We start from the raw sequence: 18352 nt of genomic DNA on the forward strand, positions 1-18352 counted from the left end.
GACATGATAAATACCTCATTATAAGGAGAGAAAATAAACTGGAAAATAATCATCAGACCAATCAGGATGGGTTGTGAATTGTAAAATCCAAAAGCAGCAAAAAGTTCCTTACGGCCAATCAGTATGGCAAATAGGAAAAAACACAGGAATGAATTCACCTGGAGGAGCAAAATACGTTTATTGCGGAGTGTCAAAGCATCGCATATTAGGTACAAGTATAGCAAAAACACAGCTTCTATTACTCATTTTTTGTTTGCCTTCATCACAATCTTGTCCTCCTTACAATACTACTCCAGCATGGGTTGTCATTCATATTTAAAACTACGGTTCTATACAGCCCTGCCATAATATGATAAGTAGGACATTTTGCAGTAGGATCACAATTTTTATTTTTTTTATATATAAAATTCTTAATGGAGCACTATAGGTTCAGGAACACAAACATGTATTCCTGACCCTATACGGTTAAAACCACCATCTGGCCACCCTGGTCCCCTCATACCTCCCTAAAAATAGTAAAAAACTTACTTTGTATTCAAGTCTGCAGCTGCATATTTTGTCCCCATTTCATTTAGACCTGCCCACTGCCTGCTGACATCAGCAGAAGTGGTAGCCTGATCTAATCACAATGCTTCCCCATAGAATTGGCTGAGGCTGACAAAGACAGATCAGGGGCAGAGCCAGCACAATTCAAACACAGCCCTGGCCAATCAGCATCTCCTCATAGATACATTGAATCAATTAATCTCTATGAGGAAAGTTCAGTGTCTGCATTCAGAGGGAGGAGACACTGAATGTTTGGATGCATTTTAGGCAGCCATGACCCAGGAAAGATCTCTAACAGCTATCTGAGGAGTGGCCAGTGAAGTTATCCCTAGGCTGTAATGTAAACACTGCATTTTCTCTGAAAAGACCATGTTTACAGCAAAAAGCCTGAAGGTAATGATTCTGCTCACCAGAACAAATACAATAAGCTGTAGTTGTTCTGGTGACTATAGTGTCCCTTTAAAGAGGAAATGTCCCTTTAAGTACAAACTAATAGTTGCTAGGAGTTGGCTATAGCTTATTATTATTATTTTTAATTATAATTCCATTTCTGCTAACATTTGTTAATACTTGCAGTGACGTATGCACAGCATATGCAACACTGTTGGAGAATACACCAAGCTCTCAGGCACACATTCCTCATTTCTCCATTACGTGTCTAAATGCAAAACAAAGTTGCTGCAACATGAAGGTACTGTGGAGGTAAGTTAGATGTGAATGTATTCTTAAGAACTGCATCTTTTGCAAGCTCTATTTATGAACAGGAGACTCTGCAATCGTTTTTTTCCCAATGGAAGACATCAATAGCCTCTTCTAGAGGAAAGAGACATTTAGAGGCTTCTGAATCTGTGAGCACGGGTACTTGAGCGCCACCTTGTGTCCGCAAATAGAGCAAGCCTCCCTGGGTGATGCATAGACTTTGGTATGAATTTGAATTTGGTAAATAGGACACTCCTCACCTATAAAAAAAAAAAAAAAAAAAAAAGACTTCAGCAAGCTGAAGTGCTTCATGGGTGTGGAGTGGTCCTTTAATATTTATTTTTGTATAATTTGTTGAAACTGTGCATATTTCATTCACTATTTAAGTGACTTTGCAGGTGCAAAATAAAGTTAATTGTGACACATTTGTTGCAGAACAAGTTAGATATAAAACAAAAAGATGTGTACAAATTGGATTAGATTATGCTTAATAAGTGAATACAATTGTTATAGCACCACAGATGACAAATAGATTGAAAGACAAATTTTCACTAATCATTTTTGTAAAAATATAAAATTTGTGAAATGGTCACTTATGTTGGGTCAGACTACTGTGATCTTCCAAACTGTTGCTCAACCTGACTTGCCTGCAGCTCTGATTATTCTATGTGAAACTGTAGCAACAGGCAAGCTGTAAGAGTAGCAGTAGGTCACATAAAAAAAAATCCCAATAGGGCTGCTCAAAAAAAAAAAAAAAAAAGTAAAATTTTCCAAATAAAAAGCAGATATCAAGCTGTATTCCAAGAGTGAGTGGGACATTAAATCACTGATCCATCTTACTAGGATATACAGCCGGGACATCTGAATGTCATTCGGACTAGATAAGTGTGTACGGATGATAGCAAAATGAAGAGAGCTGATCAGGACTGAATGAGTTGAAGTGCCAGAGGACCAAATAGGTGACGCAGAACAACTACAAGTACCTGGAGATGCCTCTTTCTCATGGTTGCCAAGGGTTTGTGGTTAGGAAGACAGCAGCATCCAAGTACCCTCAGAATCAGACAGGTCATGAAGTCTCAATGTCCACACCATTAACACATACACTGTACCAGTCATCAGGTAGCCAGCAGGATTAATAACATGGCCAAGAGAAGAGCTGAACACCAGGGATATCACAACCCAGAAACTACTCATGATGAATGGAAGATTTCAGAAATAAAGGCAGGATCTGATGAGTGCCAGACCACAGTCCCGGATGAAACAGAGCATCCACAAGTATACGAAGATGACTTCCAAAAGAAATAATGCTAAGAGAATACCTGAGATAAAGGATGCAGAAAAGGAGGAGGTACAATGGCAAGACAAACCTCTCCATGGATCTACCGCTGGCAGTGTTTAGAAAAAGCAAGAATATTAAAGATAGCACTGAGGCACTAATCCTGGCAACACCAGAAGAGGCAGTCTCCCACACCAGTCAAGACCTAAAGTGCATACTGTGCAACAATGCCTCTGAGACAATCGAGCACATAGTAGCCGGGTGCAAGTTGCTCGCAGGGACAGCATGCACTGAGAGGCACAACCAAATTGCTGGGATTGTGTATTGAAACATCTGAATAGAATATGGGCTGGACCTGCTTAAGTCAAGACAGGAGGTGTCACAAAAGGTAGTGGAGAATGACAGGGCTGAGATCATATGAGACTAAGATCTAGTCAGACAAACAAGTACTTGCCAACCAACCTTACGTGGTAGTAGACAAGGAACAGAAGACTGCAGCGGTGAAGGATGACCAGAACATATATATTTGGATATATACCAAGGACTAAAAGAACAGCTAAAAAGGATGTGGAATTTGAAAGCATTACTAGTCCCCACTTGTCAAAAGAACGATATATTTTGCAAGATCTTTTAAGATATAAAAAAAAAAAAAAAAAAAGCAAAAGTTCACAAACTATGAATATAATGCTGACTGGAGATAAAGACTTAGGTTCCAAAGCATTCAGTGATATGGAACAATGTAACCAGAAGGAGACCACTAAATATCTAAAGTAGCAAAGTGTCACACAGAAATTGAGATTGTGACTCCAAATAATAATAATAAATACCGAACTAGCCTTATAAGGCTACTCCCATGCCCAAGTAAGTGAGGAGATAAGGTTACTAAACACCCAAGTCTGCAATATTCATATAGGCTTTATTAGTCCTGACCCTTTAAAACATAGGGTGTTAGCAAATCTCCCCTTAGTACCTAAGCACCAGAAAAAGTTCTAAAGGAGAAAGGTCACTGTCCAAAAGATTGGCAGCCCTAATAATCAAAAGTAGACAGACTGATAAAGAAAAGTAAAATAAAGAAAGCCTCTCTCCTTGTGAGACTTACTAGATAGGCATAGAAGAAAAAAAAAAAAATGTAAATCAGAAAATCAGAAACTCCCATGCCTAAGTAAGTGAGGAGATGAAGTTGCTAAACACCTAAATCTGCAATATACATAGAGTCCTGGCCTTATAATGCATAGGGTGTTAGTAGATCTCCCCTTAATTCCAGAGCACCGGTAAAAATGCTAAAAGCAGAAAGGTTACTGTCTAGAGCAGGCTTCCCCAAACTCCGGCCCTCCAGATGTTGCTGAACTACAACTTCAATGATTCTCAGCCTATTTCAGACATAGAATCATGGGAGTTGTAGTTCAGCAACATCTGGAGGGCCGGAGTTTGGGGAAGCCTGGTCTAGAGGATCAGCAGTGCCAATAATCAAATAAAGTAGCGAAAGCCTCTTTCCCTGTTAAACTTACCAAATATGCATAGAGGAACAAAATGAAATGAAAAACTTAAATCATAACACAACGTGTATCACACAGTGCAGTGAAGTGCCCTTGTGTGTGTGCCAGTTAAAATTGACCCATCTAGTCAATAGCTAGAGATCAAATACCCCACAGTGCAAATAGAAAATGACTGCTGTGCATCACCTACATATCAAGTTGGACATATACACACACACACACAAAACTAAATAAATACATACATTCATGCATAAATTACCAAGTCACAACATACCCAATATGTCATTTGGAATGTGCAATCTGAAAACCTGCACAGTGTTTCAAAAAGTGTAATTTTTATGGGTTGAATCAACAGGAGCACAATGCTGTAAATAAATGTGATGAGAGAAAGCACGCCTCACCTGGCTGATCACTATATTCTTTACAGTGTGTCCCAGCTTCCAGTGGCCCAGCTCATGGCCCAGAACAGCAAGAACTTCCTGGTTATTACATCCTTGCTTCTTGTTCACATTCTAAGGAGACACACATTGTTAAGGAATATTTATGATGTTTGAAGGGACACAAGCAAATATGTTATGATTACACATTTACATATCTGTATGTATATTTAGCAAACCTAAGGTTCTCCCATCTTTAAAAATAACACTATGCGGTTTTTTACTACTTAAATAACAAAAAAGGAAATTATTTTCTATTAACACTTTCACAAACTATTTTGGTTGCTGTACTCAAGTAAAACATTTGTATTATTTATTGTACTTTCTGTATTGGGTATGTGAGAGCTTAATGTATGCCTAATTAAAAGATTACTACATGCCTTATAAGAATAAATGAATAAGTTATGGTGATCGCGTCTCTGCATCACGTCATTGGTTTTATCTAACTGCATACTTCCGTTATTTGCCATTCAGCCTCTTGTTAAACGGAAACTCCAGTGCCAGGAAAACAATCCGTGCCGGGGATGCGCTTTAGCGCTCCGCATAGGAAAAGCATTTAAAATGCACTTCAATGCTTTCCTATGGGGAAATGAGAGACGCTGGAGGTCCTCACATAGCGTGAGGACATCCAGCGACGCTCTAGCACAGGTGTCCTGTGCTAGAAACCCGGAAGTGCCCTCTAGCGGCTGTCTAGTAGACAGCCACTAGAGGTGGAGTTAACCCTGCAAGGTAATTATTGCAGTTTATAAAAAACTGCAATAATTACACTTGCAGGGTTAAGAGTAGTGGCAGTTGGCACCCAGACCACTCCAATGGGCAGAAGTGGTCTGGGTGCCTGGAGTGTCCCTTTAACATCACACTAGATATAATTTTCAGTGGCTGTTCTTGAGTGGCATGTGTACAGGTGGCACCTACCTTTCTCTAAGAGACTTACTAACTAGCTTTTACAAAGAGACCTCATTAAGTCTCAAATTATAAAAAAGCCTGTGCAGCACTTTCATTTCTTTAAAGCTGTCACACTGTGCTGCCAACTTGCAGAATTGTGTAATTCATGAATTAAACTTCTTACCTTTTAAGTGGTGAACTATATATATCTATCACACACATAGACTTCTATGTAAGGAAATAGCAGCTGCTTTCATGCTTTCAGACAGCTCAATGCATTTTAAAATGTCACAGTTTTTTGGAGCAGCAATTACTTAAATCAGCTCTTTCACCTCCACGGACTATTTCATAAAAATAAAATATTTATGAAATACTCACATTGACTGTGTTGCAGTTTCACTGAAATGCCAATGGAGTCAAAAGATATACGATAAAAGTATAGACTACATTTCTTTTTCCTACTATTGACAAAACAGCAGTACAAAAACTGCGGTCAAGCTTTTTTTTGTGAAAGCTGTGGAGAAAAAGGCATTGTCTATAGAGGTTCCTGAGACATTTCACCAGACTACAAAATAGATGTTCTAATCGTTTGTTTTTGAGTACCCACTCACCCAACAACCTCAACCTAACCCCCCTCAACTCAGGAGGAAACCTAATTTTATTGACTTCCAGCAGCGGTCAGTTGACATCGATTCACAACTGCTATCCATCACTTCCCTCTCCTGTCCCTCACTGGCCATGTCCACATATAACACTACCCTCACCTCTGCCTTGAACGCTGCAGCCCAGCTCCAAACATGCACCTCGAGGAGGACACGTCCCCAACTGTGGCATACTAAATCAACATGCTATCTGCAAAGATGTTCCCGTTGTGCTGAACACTCCTGGAGGAAGTCTTGCACCCACTCAGACTTTCTCCATTATAGATTTATACAAGGCAGCCCTTGCACTCGTCAAACAGTCATACTAGGTATCTGACTGTCCTCTCATGGCTTTCCTATTATCTCTCCCAACGCTCAGTGTCTCCTTTTCTAATGATCCCTCCTCCTGTCTCGGTTGGAGTCCCCCAAGGCTCTGTTCTTAGTCCCCTTCTATTTTCTCTTTATACTGCCTCTCTTGGCAAACTTATTGCCTCTTTTGGATTCCACTACCACCTGTATGCTGATGACACCCAGAGATATAGATATATATCTCTCTCTCCTCTCCAGACCTCTACCCTGCTGTCCTGCAACGTGTCACTACTTGCATTTCATCCATCTCTGACTAATGTCCTCCCACTTTCTGAAACCCAATCTCTCTAAAACTGAGCTCCTGGTCTTTCCCCCTCCTAATACTGATCCTCCTCTTTCACTCTCCCTTCAAGTCAGTGGTATCCACATAATTCTATCCTTGCGAGCGCGCTGTCTTGGTGTCATACTTGATTATGTGTGTTGCCAAATCCTGCAGATTCCATCTTAAAAACAAAACGCGCATCCGCCCATTTCTTACACAAGATGCTACAAAGGAGCTTGTCCATGCTCTAGAGGAAGCCTGTGGAGGCGGGCGAAACGCGTCACACACACGTCACGAGAGAGGCGGACCCGGAAGTGATCACGTGATCGGGACGGACGAAACCAGGAAGTGATTTTATACTTGCTGTTTACATGCTTTTATGTGGGTAGCTATGTTAGCATAACCCACCACTCGCAAAGTAAGAGTTTTTAACCATTTACTTTTAATAAATTGTCTTTGATACTATTCAATTGGAGGTCCTGCCTCTCTCTGTCCTATATTGCACAGCTTTATCGGTTTCCAGTGAGCTTGGAGCCTAACCAGTGTGGGAATCTTCCCTCTTAAGTGGAGCATTGCAAACCCAGAGCCTGGGGTGATAGGGCTCTGGTAAATGTGAGTTTTTTCCCCACATCCCCCATTTGTACATATTTTGGACTTTGTCCAGATAGTCTGCACTATATGTTGTTATTCTCTATCTACAGATCAGTTTAGCGCGCTTTCTTTGGTAAATATCTAGTAATTTCCTGCATGGATTATTGTAACCCTCTCCTATTTTGTCTTCTCAAAATCCATATTGCCCCGCTACAGTCTGTAATAAATGCCGCCGCCAGACTGATTTTCCGCTCTCCTCTCACACCTCACCCCTCTGTCAGTCCTTACATTGGCTTCCTGTATCCTATAGAAGTCAATTCAAAGTGCTTACCCGTACTTATAAAGCACTTAACCATTCTAGCCCCTCTTATATCACTGATCCATAGGTATGCCCCTCCTCGTTCCCTCTCCTCTGCCCGTGACCATCTCCTGGCCGCTGCTCGCACCTGTACAGCCAACTCACGCTTGCAGGACTTCTCGCAGGTGGCTCCCTTCCTATGGAATAGCCTGCCTACCTCCATCAGACTGTCCCCTAGTCTTCAATCGTTTAAAAAGTGCCTTAAAACCCAACTCTTTAGGAAAGCTTATGACCTCCCAGAGTAACCTCTACCTGTGTCTTTCTTCTCTCCTAAAAGGAAGCACTCTACTCTCTCCTCCAGCTCTGCTTCACTCCCACCTTATTTGATTGCCATTTCCTGTCCTATTGTGTTTTATACCCCACCTCCTATAGACTAAGCTCGTTTGAACAGGGTCCTCTTCAACCTATCGTTTTCTGTAAGTTTTCTTGTAATTGTCCTATTTATAGTTAAATCCCCCCATATAATATTGCGGAGTCTGTTGGCGCTATACAAGTGTGAATAATAATGTGGACTCCTAACAGATTAAGCTACAGGAGCTTCAGATGATCCAATGAAGAAGGATCCTCAGTTACGCAAAACATACTTTTCACAGCACTCCTGAGGCAATACACAGCAAGTGGCGATGTCACCATCAGGGGTTATGCTAAATATGCAGAGGTCCAGAAGGTGTGAGATCAGCTTTAACCCCTTCAGGACCAAACTTCTGGAATAAAAGGGAATCATGACATGTCACACATGTCATGTGTCCTTAAGGGGTTAAACACATTTTATGGAGTTGTAGTGACTCTAGATATAGAAATAATTTTTATTCCAAATTTCAAAATTCCATGTTTTATATATCTACTACAGCCTGATGTTTGCCTGCATTCCTTTGGGAACATATTGGAGCCAGCACAGTTAAAGCAGACTCATCTGCTCTATATTTGTGAGTGGATACTCCTCGAAATATATATTAATTTTTTCTATAACAATATTATACTCTATATATTCTCTCTCCCTCTCTATTTTAGGTTAATGTATGGATATCCAACCTACATTATGTTGAATCCCTCTGCGTGGGTTTGAGGAAAGTTATTATTTGTAAGATTTTAAGTGGGTTTACAATTATTTTTGCACATCTTTCCCACTGCACTTTACACTTTATTAATGTAGCACAAGCACTAAGATAGTGCCATAAAGGGCATTTTGTGCACTTTATGTATATAAATTTTTTTGCACAAGATAAGTGTTTGAATTTGCACTAAATATTGTGATCTTAACCCCTTAACGACGAGTGACGGACGAGGTCCGTCACTCAGGGGAATGCGTTAATGACGAGTGACGGACCTCGTCCATCACCCGTTAAAATTAACCCCAGATCGCGGCGATCGTGGGGTTAATGGTGCTCCGGTCTGCCTCTGCATTAGAGGCAGACCAGGAGCACCGGATCGGGCTGCCCCAGTACATGTGCCCGCTCTGACAGCATGTCTGAGCGGGCACATGTGCTCTCTATACTCACCTCCGCCTCCCTGCACTTCCTGGTTCTGTGTGAAGTGCAGGGAGACGGATCTTCAGTGATCCTGCCCCCTGGTGGAAAAAATAAATAGTAAAATTAAAATCCCACACCCCTTTACCCATTTTAATAAAAAATTAACCCCTTCCCTGCCAATTGATCACTGACTACAGTGATCAATTGGCAGGGATTACATTTTACTAAGATCTGATTTTTTTTTAACCCCTGAGGGTTAATTCTTTTTTTTTTTTTAACCCTCAGGGGTTCAATTTATTTTATTAATTAATTTCAATATTTTAAAATTATAAATTTAGCTAGCTGGGGAGGGTGGAAGTTAGTGGGGAATTGGGGGATTTAGTATTACGCTAACTAGGGGTTAACGTTAAAAAAAGTTTAAAAATAAGCTTTAAAAAGTTAAAAAATTAAGTTAAAAAAAAAGTTTTAATAACGTTTAAGTAAAAAATAAAAAAAATAAACCCTTTACCCAGTCCAAATAAAAATTAACCCCTTCCCTGCCAGTCGATCACTGCCTACAGTGATCAAAATACAGATCACTGTATTATACTGTGATCTAATTTTTTTTTTTAACCCCTGACGATTAACTTTTATTTATTTTTTAACCCTCAGGGGTTAAATTTATTTAATTAACTAATTTAAATATTGTATAATTAAATATTTTGCTAGCTGGGGTGGGTGGGAGTTATGGGAAAATGGGGAATTTACTGTTAGTGCTGCTTACTGCTAGTTAGGGGTTAACGTAAAAAAAAGCTTAGAAAAATGTTAAATCTGTAAAAAAAAGTTTTACGAAAGTTTAGGAAACTTTAAAAAAATTAATAAGCAAAACAAAAGTTTAAAAAAAAGTTTTAAAAAGTAAAAAAATACATTTAATAACGCTCATTACCACTACACCTGGTACAAGCTAGCGGAAAAATGATCCCACGCTAAGGTTCAAAATATGCCTTTTGAAATACCCTGGGATGTCTTCTTTAAGAAATGGTATGGCTTTATGGGGTATTTGGATTATATAGCCTGGTAAAATACTCTAAAATGGGACATGGGCACAGCGTAAAAATTCAAAATTTGAAAAAAAATTGAATGGCTGTGTCCCAAATGTGCCCCTCCGATGTCCACATATACCTGGCAAAGGTACATACGGGGGTATTTTTGTACTCAGCAGACATAGCTGAGCAAAATATGAAGTATTATACAGTGGTAGTACACATATGGTTTGCAAAATATACTGTGCAAACTCACTTTGTGTGTCAAAAAGGCAGAAAAAAACGCTTATAACCACTACACCTGGTACACGCTAGCAGAAAAATGATCCCATGCTAGGGTTCAAAATATGCCTTTTGAAATACCCTGGGGTGTCTACTTTAAGACATGGTAGGCCTTTGTGGGGTAGTTTGAATTTAAAACCTGCAAAGATGCTTGGAAATTGCACATAGGCCCGGCGTCAAAATTCAAAGTTCGGTCAAAACTGATATGGCTTGGTCTCCTATATGGCACTGTAGCTTCACAAAATAGTGCCATAGACATACAATGGGGGTGTCCTTTTACTCAGAAGACTTAGCTGAGCATAATTTGGGGGGTTTGAACTTAGTGGCACACATAAAATATACAAAATGCCCAGCAAAAATGCAATCCGTATGTAAAAAATGCACAAAATTATTTTTTACCACATACTTTGGCATGCAATAGTAAAAAATGGGGGCATGTTAAGGCACAATATGCACCTTATGAGATACCCTGGAGTGTCTACTTTTACAAATGGTAGGCCTTTGTGGGGTTTTTTTGAACAGTCAAACTACTATAATACCCCAAATGGAAGCATAGGCTCATTAAATCCGTCTCTCAAAATTCTACTGTGAATACAGAAAAGGACAGGTCTCCTATATGGCACTGTAGCTTCACGAAATAGTGCCAAAGACATACAATGGGGGTACCGTTGTACTCAGCAGAAGTAACTGAACACATAATAAAACTTTGTACAGGAATAGCACACATCAACTTTACAAAATACACATGAGAAGTTCTTTGTTATAAGTTTGTGTGCAAAAACCCCCAAAAAACACAATTTTACTCCAATATTTAGCAGAGGTTGGCGGTAAAATGGCTACGTAGAAAGTGTCAAAACAACCTTAGGTAAATAGCCTGTGGTGTCTACTTTATATAAATATATACTTTTGTGTGGCAATTTTGTTTTCTTTTATGGCTATTAGGCTTACAAGACAAACATACCAAATTCTAAAATCGCTCCACATAAACAGTTTATTTTACTCCTTGTGCTTTGTGACCTGTAACTACCAAAAAAACCTTAAAATCCCAGACACATTATATATTCTGTAATTCAGAACAACTAAATGAATTTATTTTTAATTACTTTCCTTAACCTGCACTAATTATGTACACATTATTATTGCAAAAACTGTAAAAAAACACACAAAAATTCATTTTTTTGCATATTTCTGTATTTTTTTTTATAATAAATAAGCATTTATATATATATATATATATATATATATATATATGTGTTACATCAAATTAAAGCCCTTTCTGTCCTTTAAAAAACGGTATATAATATGTGTCGGTGCAATAAATTAGCAAAAAATGTAAAAAATGCCGTTGTCATTAAGTGAAAGACAAGCTTCTGAAGCTCTGTCCTTAAGGGGTTAAAGACACAGCGCACTTTTTTCTTGTTTGTGTTGTTTAAGGTTACAAGTTTGATATTATTGTGCATGACACTTAAGGTGCTGCTATTGACTTTTATGTATATATCCTTTTAAAATATTTTTAGAGTGCAATTTTTTTTCACCTGTTTAAGTAGTTAGGAATTTGCTGCAAACAGTTAGGTCCTAAGTCCATCTGCCTAGGTTAATCACTAAACTGGGAAGTGCACATTTAAGCCATGCTTAAAAAATAAAATAAAAAACACAGCAGAGTTGGAGAATGTTACTTTGTTAATTCCTCCCATTTAGTTAACAACTCTGAGTATATTCTGAATTTTACCAAGTAGTGTGTGACATTAAGGAGACCCTGCAGACAAACTTTTAACATATTTCAGGATGATATTTTCAAAGCTCACCTTGGGTTTGAATTTCACATCAGTGTTATCATTCTCTCCTGCGTCTTCAGCCGATTCTTTGTTTAGTGGTGAGTAATCCTCAAGAAGCGTATCAAACAAAACAATCCGTTTATTTTTGAAAAATCCATAAAAATAAGCATTGCTGTGAGAGGAACGCTTTGAGCCTTAGGATGAAGAGGAAGAAAAAAAAAAACAGAAATTTTTACTTACCGTAAATTCTTTTTTTCTTAATATGGTGGCAGTACCAGTGGGTTTTGCTCCTTCCTGTGGACAAGCATCTAACAAGCTTAATTAAATCAACAAAACCCCTCCCCCTTGCCCTATAAGAAGGGCTATCCGGCAAAACCAACCTCAGTAAGTAGCAAGAAAAATCCCAAATAGAACTCATACGAATCAAGAAAATGTAAAATAGAGGGAGGGAAGCTGTACTGCCACCATATTAAGAAAAAAAGAATTTACGGTAAGTAAAAATTTCTGTTTTTTCTGTCATATGGTGGCAGTACCAGTGGGATATAGCAAGATCCTTAACTAGGGCGGGTTCAATGTCACCGTAGGTCGCAACTTATACGCCTAAAAAGCAGTTTCAGAGGATGAGAACATCTCTAACCTGTAGAGCTTTATGAAAATGTGGAATGGAAGCCCAAGATGGTGCCTAACAGAAGGCCACTAGAAAAAACAAGTGTTCTTACTGGCCCAGAGGCAGCCAATACTCCAAGCGTCCTGAGAGAAGCCGGAACTTGAAGACCACCGGGAGAAAATGGCCAACCAACATACTCGCCTGAGTCAAATGAAAAAAGAGTTGCAGGAATCACTGTATCCTTACACCTTTTATGGGAGGCTAACAAACAGAGGACCAGAATAACTGAGCTCTTCAGTCCTAGGAAAAGAGACATTACAAAGCTCCTTCAAGCTACACTTAGTACCAACCCGTAGGGAAAAAAATGTTTAGCGTGAAGAACCACCGTGTCCATGAGCAATTCTGAAAAATCATCTGGGGATGAAAAATGACTGAAGCTCTCTGAACATATTAGCCGATAAGATGGCCCCCAAGAAGGTGTCCTGGAGAAACAAAACTTGTAAGGGAAACCCTTTAACAGGATCGAACGGGTGTTACCTAAAAAAAATTTAACAAAATATATCAAAATTCAAGGACAAAAATACCAGGAAGGGAAAACAGAACTCTAGGAGGATGTCTGGACCTGGCAGATTACAAAAAACCTCAAGCTTAAAATCTGGATGTAAACTCTAAGAACAGCAGGATTCTCAGGCTTGAAGGCCTGGACCTCAAAGCAGAAAACGCCGAAGCCTGCCGAACAAAAAACCAGAAGACATTAAAGCAAGGGTTTTTAGACGAATGAAACACACCAGCAGGGGTGTTCCCAAAATCCCCCCAAAAAATTTCTAACCCTTATCAGAAAGTAGACCTTTAAACAGGATATATAGTTGCCAAGCAACATAGCCAAACAAATCTTCCCGCAGACCTAGATGATGAAGAAGAACCCTAGCCGTAGTCAGGCTATCAACCTGAAACTCTACAGAACCACTAGGGTAGATCCCTATACATCATGAGACCGATAGAGCTTCGAACGTTTGGGAATCAGAATCTTCATGCTCAGCATGGAATAAGAACCAGGATAAGGCTCCGATAGACCTAATTTTCTAAGACAACTAGAAAAAAACGTAAGCGGAAGTAAGACACATTACAAAGAGAGTAATCCATCACCGAGGGACCTGTACTGAAACAGGAAGTGACTTGGTCGTTGAAAAGTTTGTCAACAGAGCCCTGGCTGGAACAACAATTTTCCACTCCAGAGAATCAAATTACACGGACATAAGGACCAAACTTCCTAATTCCAAATACCCTCTCTGAGCTAGACGGCTATGTCAATCCCTCTGAAAGGAACTACCGAAATATCTACTAGATGAATTTGCACCTCAGCAAGATAACCGCATGCAGGAGAGAGAGAGAGAGCGCGCCTACACCGGTACCTCCCTGCCGGTTGATGTACCAACCCTGTAGAAGAGTGCGCATGAAAATTTACAGCCTTCTGCCATATCTACGGAATGAAGAGATGAAGGGTGGCAATACACCTTAAAACCCCTGGAATCTGCGGATTTTCCCTTAATCATTACCACGAAACATGAAGGGGATTAAAAAAGAGCATCTGTAGCGATCCCCAACCAGAAAACATTAGACGGAAGACAGACTTCCTGAAATGAACTCTATCTAATTTGAAAATTGGATCCGCTACTACCAACACCCCTTCTTCTATGATCGGGGAGAGAAAACAGTGGGATTTCTTTTTTAACATGTTACGAGATCTAGGGACTCTTATGAATAGGCAATAGAATATATGGATTGCTGGGGAAACGTCGGTCTCCCTCTGTACGCTCAGTCTGATCTGATCTCAGTCTGATCTCCAAAAATTAAAATAATCGCCTTAATATACACAACAGTACTTCTTTAGACAGTACCGAGGTTACACGCTAATCACCTGCTACAAGTAACGGAATTTATTAGACCACTGCAATTTCTGAAACGACTGGGGCAGAGGTTAATCCTGTTCTGCAGTGTGTTGATGAAAAAACACCTACATTGTGTGTGTTCGTTAACCGTCCAAATTGCCAGAGATATCAGTAACCTATACTGAATCTTGTATGAACAGAAAGCATACCTACACAACCTATGCCATATACCAGGGTTACGCAACTCCTGAGGAGATGATATAGATACAGTTATAGATATAGATATATGAGCTACTGTGAAGATGCCATCTCTATACCGGCTAATGAGCATACATCTCCTGGCAACTCATCCATAGAGAAACTAGTGAAGACATATACTGAGGCCCTGTCTTCCCAGTACCTCATACATAAGGCATATAGAGTATACCTATATCCCATAAACTAGTGAGGCTTTTTTTTTTTTTAATAGAGTATATAAAAGGAAAAGAACCCCCCTAAAATAGCCTATAGTGGTTACTGAAGTTGAGACCACCCATCAACTCGACAGAGTATATAGTAGATGCATATACTAAGGCTGAGTCCTCAAGTAACTCCTAACAGAGCATGCACAAAGGTTGAGTTCTCATTCTTAACGAATACAGTGCATACCACTAATGAAGCGGAGGCCACACTTCAAACTCGGCATAGAGCATATAGTGGGTGCATCTACTAAGGTCGAGTGGATAACAAAACAATGCGACAGAGCATATAGTGGATACATCTAAAGAGGTTCTTGTCCTTATACAAGGACTTTATAGTGTGTACCCTACTGAGGCCGAGTCATCTTAGACACACACACAGAGCATATAGTGGGTACATATACTGTGCAACAGCAACTCGTCATAGTGCCCATAGTGAGTGCATACACTGCTCACAGAACTTGTCATAGAACATATAGTGGTAACCTATACTGTTCACAGCAACACAACAGTGCATATAGAGAGAATATATACTGCTCATAGTAACTCGTCATAGAACATATAGTGATTACATATACTGTTCACAGCAACACGTCATAGTGCATATAGCGAGAATATATACTGCACATAGTAACACGTCATAGTGCATATAGTGAGAATATATACTGCTCATAGTAACTCGTCAAAGAACATATAGTGATTACATATACTGTTCACAGCAACACATCGTAGTGTATATAGTGAGTATATATATACTGCTCATAGTAACTCGTCATAGAACATATAGTGATTACATATACTGTTCACAGCAACACGTCGTAGTGCATATATTGCATACATCTTCTGCACACAGCAAGTCGTCATGGTGCATATAGTGAGTACATATACTACTCAGAGCAATTCGTCATAGTGCATATAGCGAGTACATATACTGCTCACAGCAATTCATCATAGTGCATATAGTGAGTTTATATACTGCTCATAGTAACTAGTCATAGAACAAATAGTGATTACATATACTGTTCACAGCAACACATCGTAGTGTATATATTGCATACATCTTCTGCACACAGCACTTCGTCATAGTGCATATAGTGAGTACATATACTGCTCACAGCAATTCGTCATAGTGCATATAGCGAGTACATATACTGCTCACAGCAATTCGTCATAGAGCATATAGAGAGTACCTATACTGCTCACAGCAATTCATCATAGTGCATAAAGTGGGTACATATACCGTCATCTTCGTCCTCTTCTTACCACGTGGCTTCACACTTTGCAAATGAAGTGTCTAAACTTTTACAGAGATCATTTTGAAGGAAAGATTAATTCACCTCACCTCAAAATGCCTCTGAACCGTGTGGGGGGTTGGTGACACGGCGTACCACTTCTGGCAAGCATCCATGCTGTCAGTGGGTACTGCACAGCTTCATCTATGCCGAGCATCAAACTTCACGCTTTTTTTTTTTTTTTTTTTTTTAAATAAAGTTTCGGCATGCGCATGCGCACCACCGGAAACTTTTGGTGGAACGCATCACCTCCCGGGCGTGCGTTCCACCGCTGTGCGCAGGTCATCAAGACCGCCTCCAGAAAGTATTCGCCGGAACCTTCTCGGCATAAGAGGCCATGTATCCATTTGCTCCGTAACCATAACGGAGGTAGCATGGTCTCTCAGCTAACCGCCCGGGCAGCTCTCGGACCGGAATCCCCCAGACCAGCAGCCTGTGTGTCTCACCCTCCAGATGCTGTGTCCTTCCCTCTCGGGACAAGAAAGGAAACTGAGGTTGGTTTTGCCGGATAGCCCTTCTTATAGGGCAAGGGGGAGGGGTTTTGTTGATTTAATTAAGCTTGTTAGATGCTTGTCCACAGGAAGGAGCAAAACCCACTGGTACTGCCACCATATGACAGAAAAAAAAGTCAACTACAGTACTTTAATACATAGACACACAGATTTTAAAAAAAAGTGAACAATAAGGTGAAATGTAGCTTTGGCCATCACATGGAGACTGCTACTAGCCCTGTAGACACCAGAGGCAGTACTGACTGCCCTTGTCCTCTCCATCTTCATAGTTGGATATGGTGTGCAGTAAGGGGGAGGGAAGCATGATTAATGAAACCATTGCATATGTGTGTGTTGATATAAAATGTATGTACATGTAAAATAGCTCTGTACATTTCCCAAGCCAACAAAATGTCAGTTCCAATTGAGGTAAATGCACCAATGCTGCTACAAACACATGGATACTTTTAATATCTTTTTATATTATCTAGAACTTACACATGCCAAGCTATTACTACACTGGCACAACAAAAGGGATCACAAGGGTCAATACATGACAGTTTGTAATCTACCGTATTTTTCGCTCCATAAGACGCACTTTTTTTCCCCTCAAAAGTGAGGGGAAATGTCTGTGCGTCTTATGGAGCGAATATGAAGCTTTACTTACCTGTCTTGCAGCGTTGGCCGGCAGCACAGGGCGCACCGCGGTAGTGGAACTTGAATTTCATGTTCCGGTTTCCGGCGGGACTGAAAGGAAGTGTGCACAAGCTGAGTGCGCACTTCCTTTCAGTCCCGCCGGAAACCGGAACATGAAATTAAAGTTCCACTACCGCGGTGCGCCCTGTGCTGCCGGCCAACGCTGCAAGACAGGTAAGTAATTATGGGACAAGGGGAGGGGGACAGTAAGGGGGGGGTGAAGTCTATGGGGAGGGGGGGGGGGTGAAGTCTATGGGGAGGGGGGGGGGTGAAGTCTATGGGGAGGGGGGGGGATGAAGTCTATGGGGAGGGGGGGGGATGAAGTCTATGGGGAGGGGGGGGGATGAAGTCTATGGGGAGGGGGGGGGATGAAGTCTATGGGGAGGGGGGGGGATGAAGTCTATGGGGAGGGGGGGGATGAAGTCTATGGGGAGGGGGGGGATGAAGTCTATGGGGAGGGGGGGGGATGAAGTCTATGGGGAGGGGGGGGATGAAGTCTATGGGGAGGGGGGGGATGAAGTCTATGGGGAGGGGGGGGATGAAGTCTATGGGGAGGGGGGGGGATGAAGTCTATGGGGAGGGGGGGGGATGAAGTCTATGGGGAGGGGGGGATGAAGTCTATGGGGAGGGGGGGGGATGAAGTCTATGGGGAGGGGGGGGGATGAAGTCTATGGGGAGGGGGGGGATGAAGTCTATGGGGAGGGGGGGGATGAAGTCTATGGGGAGGGGGGGGATGAAGTCTATGGGGAGGGGGGGGATGAAGTCTATGGGGAGGGGGGATGAAGTCTATGGGAGGGGGGGATGAAGACTA

At 40.8% G+C, this 18352-nt stretch overlaps 1 protein-coding gene across 1 annotated transcript in view; it reads right to left on the reverse strand.

Moving 5' to 3' along the window:
• ZMPSTE24 (zinc metallopeptidase STE24) overlaps window positions 1–18352 on the reverse strand; it is a 41028-nt gene that overhangs the window by 963 nt on the left and 21713 nt on the right. Inside the window, exons 7-9 of the mRNA XM_063444554.1 lie at window positions 12139–12302; window positions 4419–4529; window positions 15–158 (exon numbers count right to left, since the gene is read on the reverse strand). Coding sequence (XP_063300624.1) covers window positions 15–158; window positions 4419–4529; window positions 12139–12302 — 419 coding nt within the window. The remainder of the gene's footprint in view (window positions 1–14; window positions 159–4418; window positions 4530–12138; window positions 12303–18352) is intronic.

Source organism: Pelobates fuscus, chromosome 1 (assembly GCF_036172605.1).
Source record: "Pelobates fuscus isolate aPelFus1 chromosome 1, aPelFus1.pri, whole genome shotgun sequence".
Lineage (NCBI taxonomy): Eukaryota > Metazoa > Chordata > Amphibia > Anura > Pelobatidae > Pelobates > Pelobates fuscus.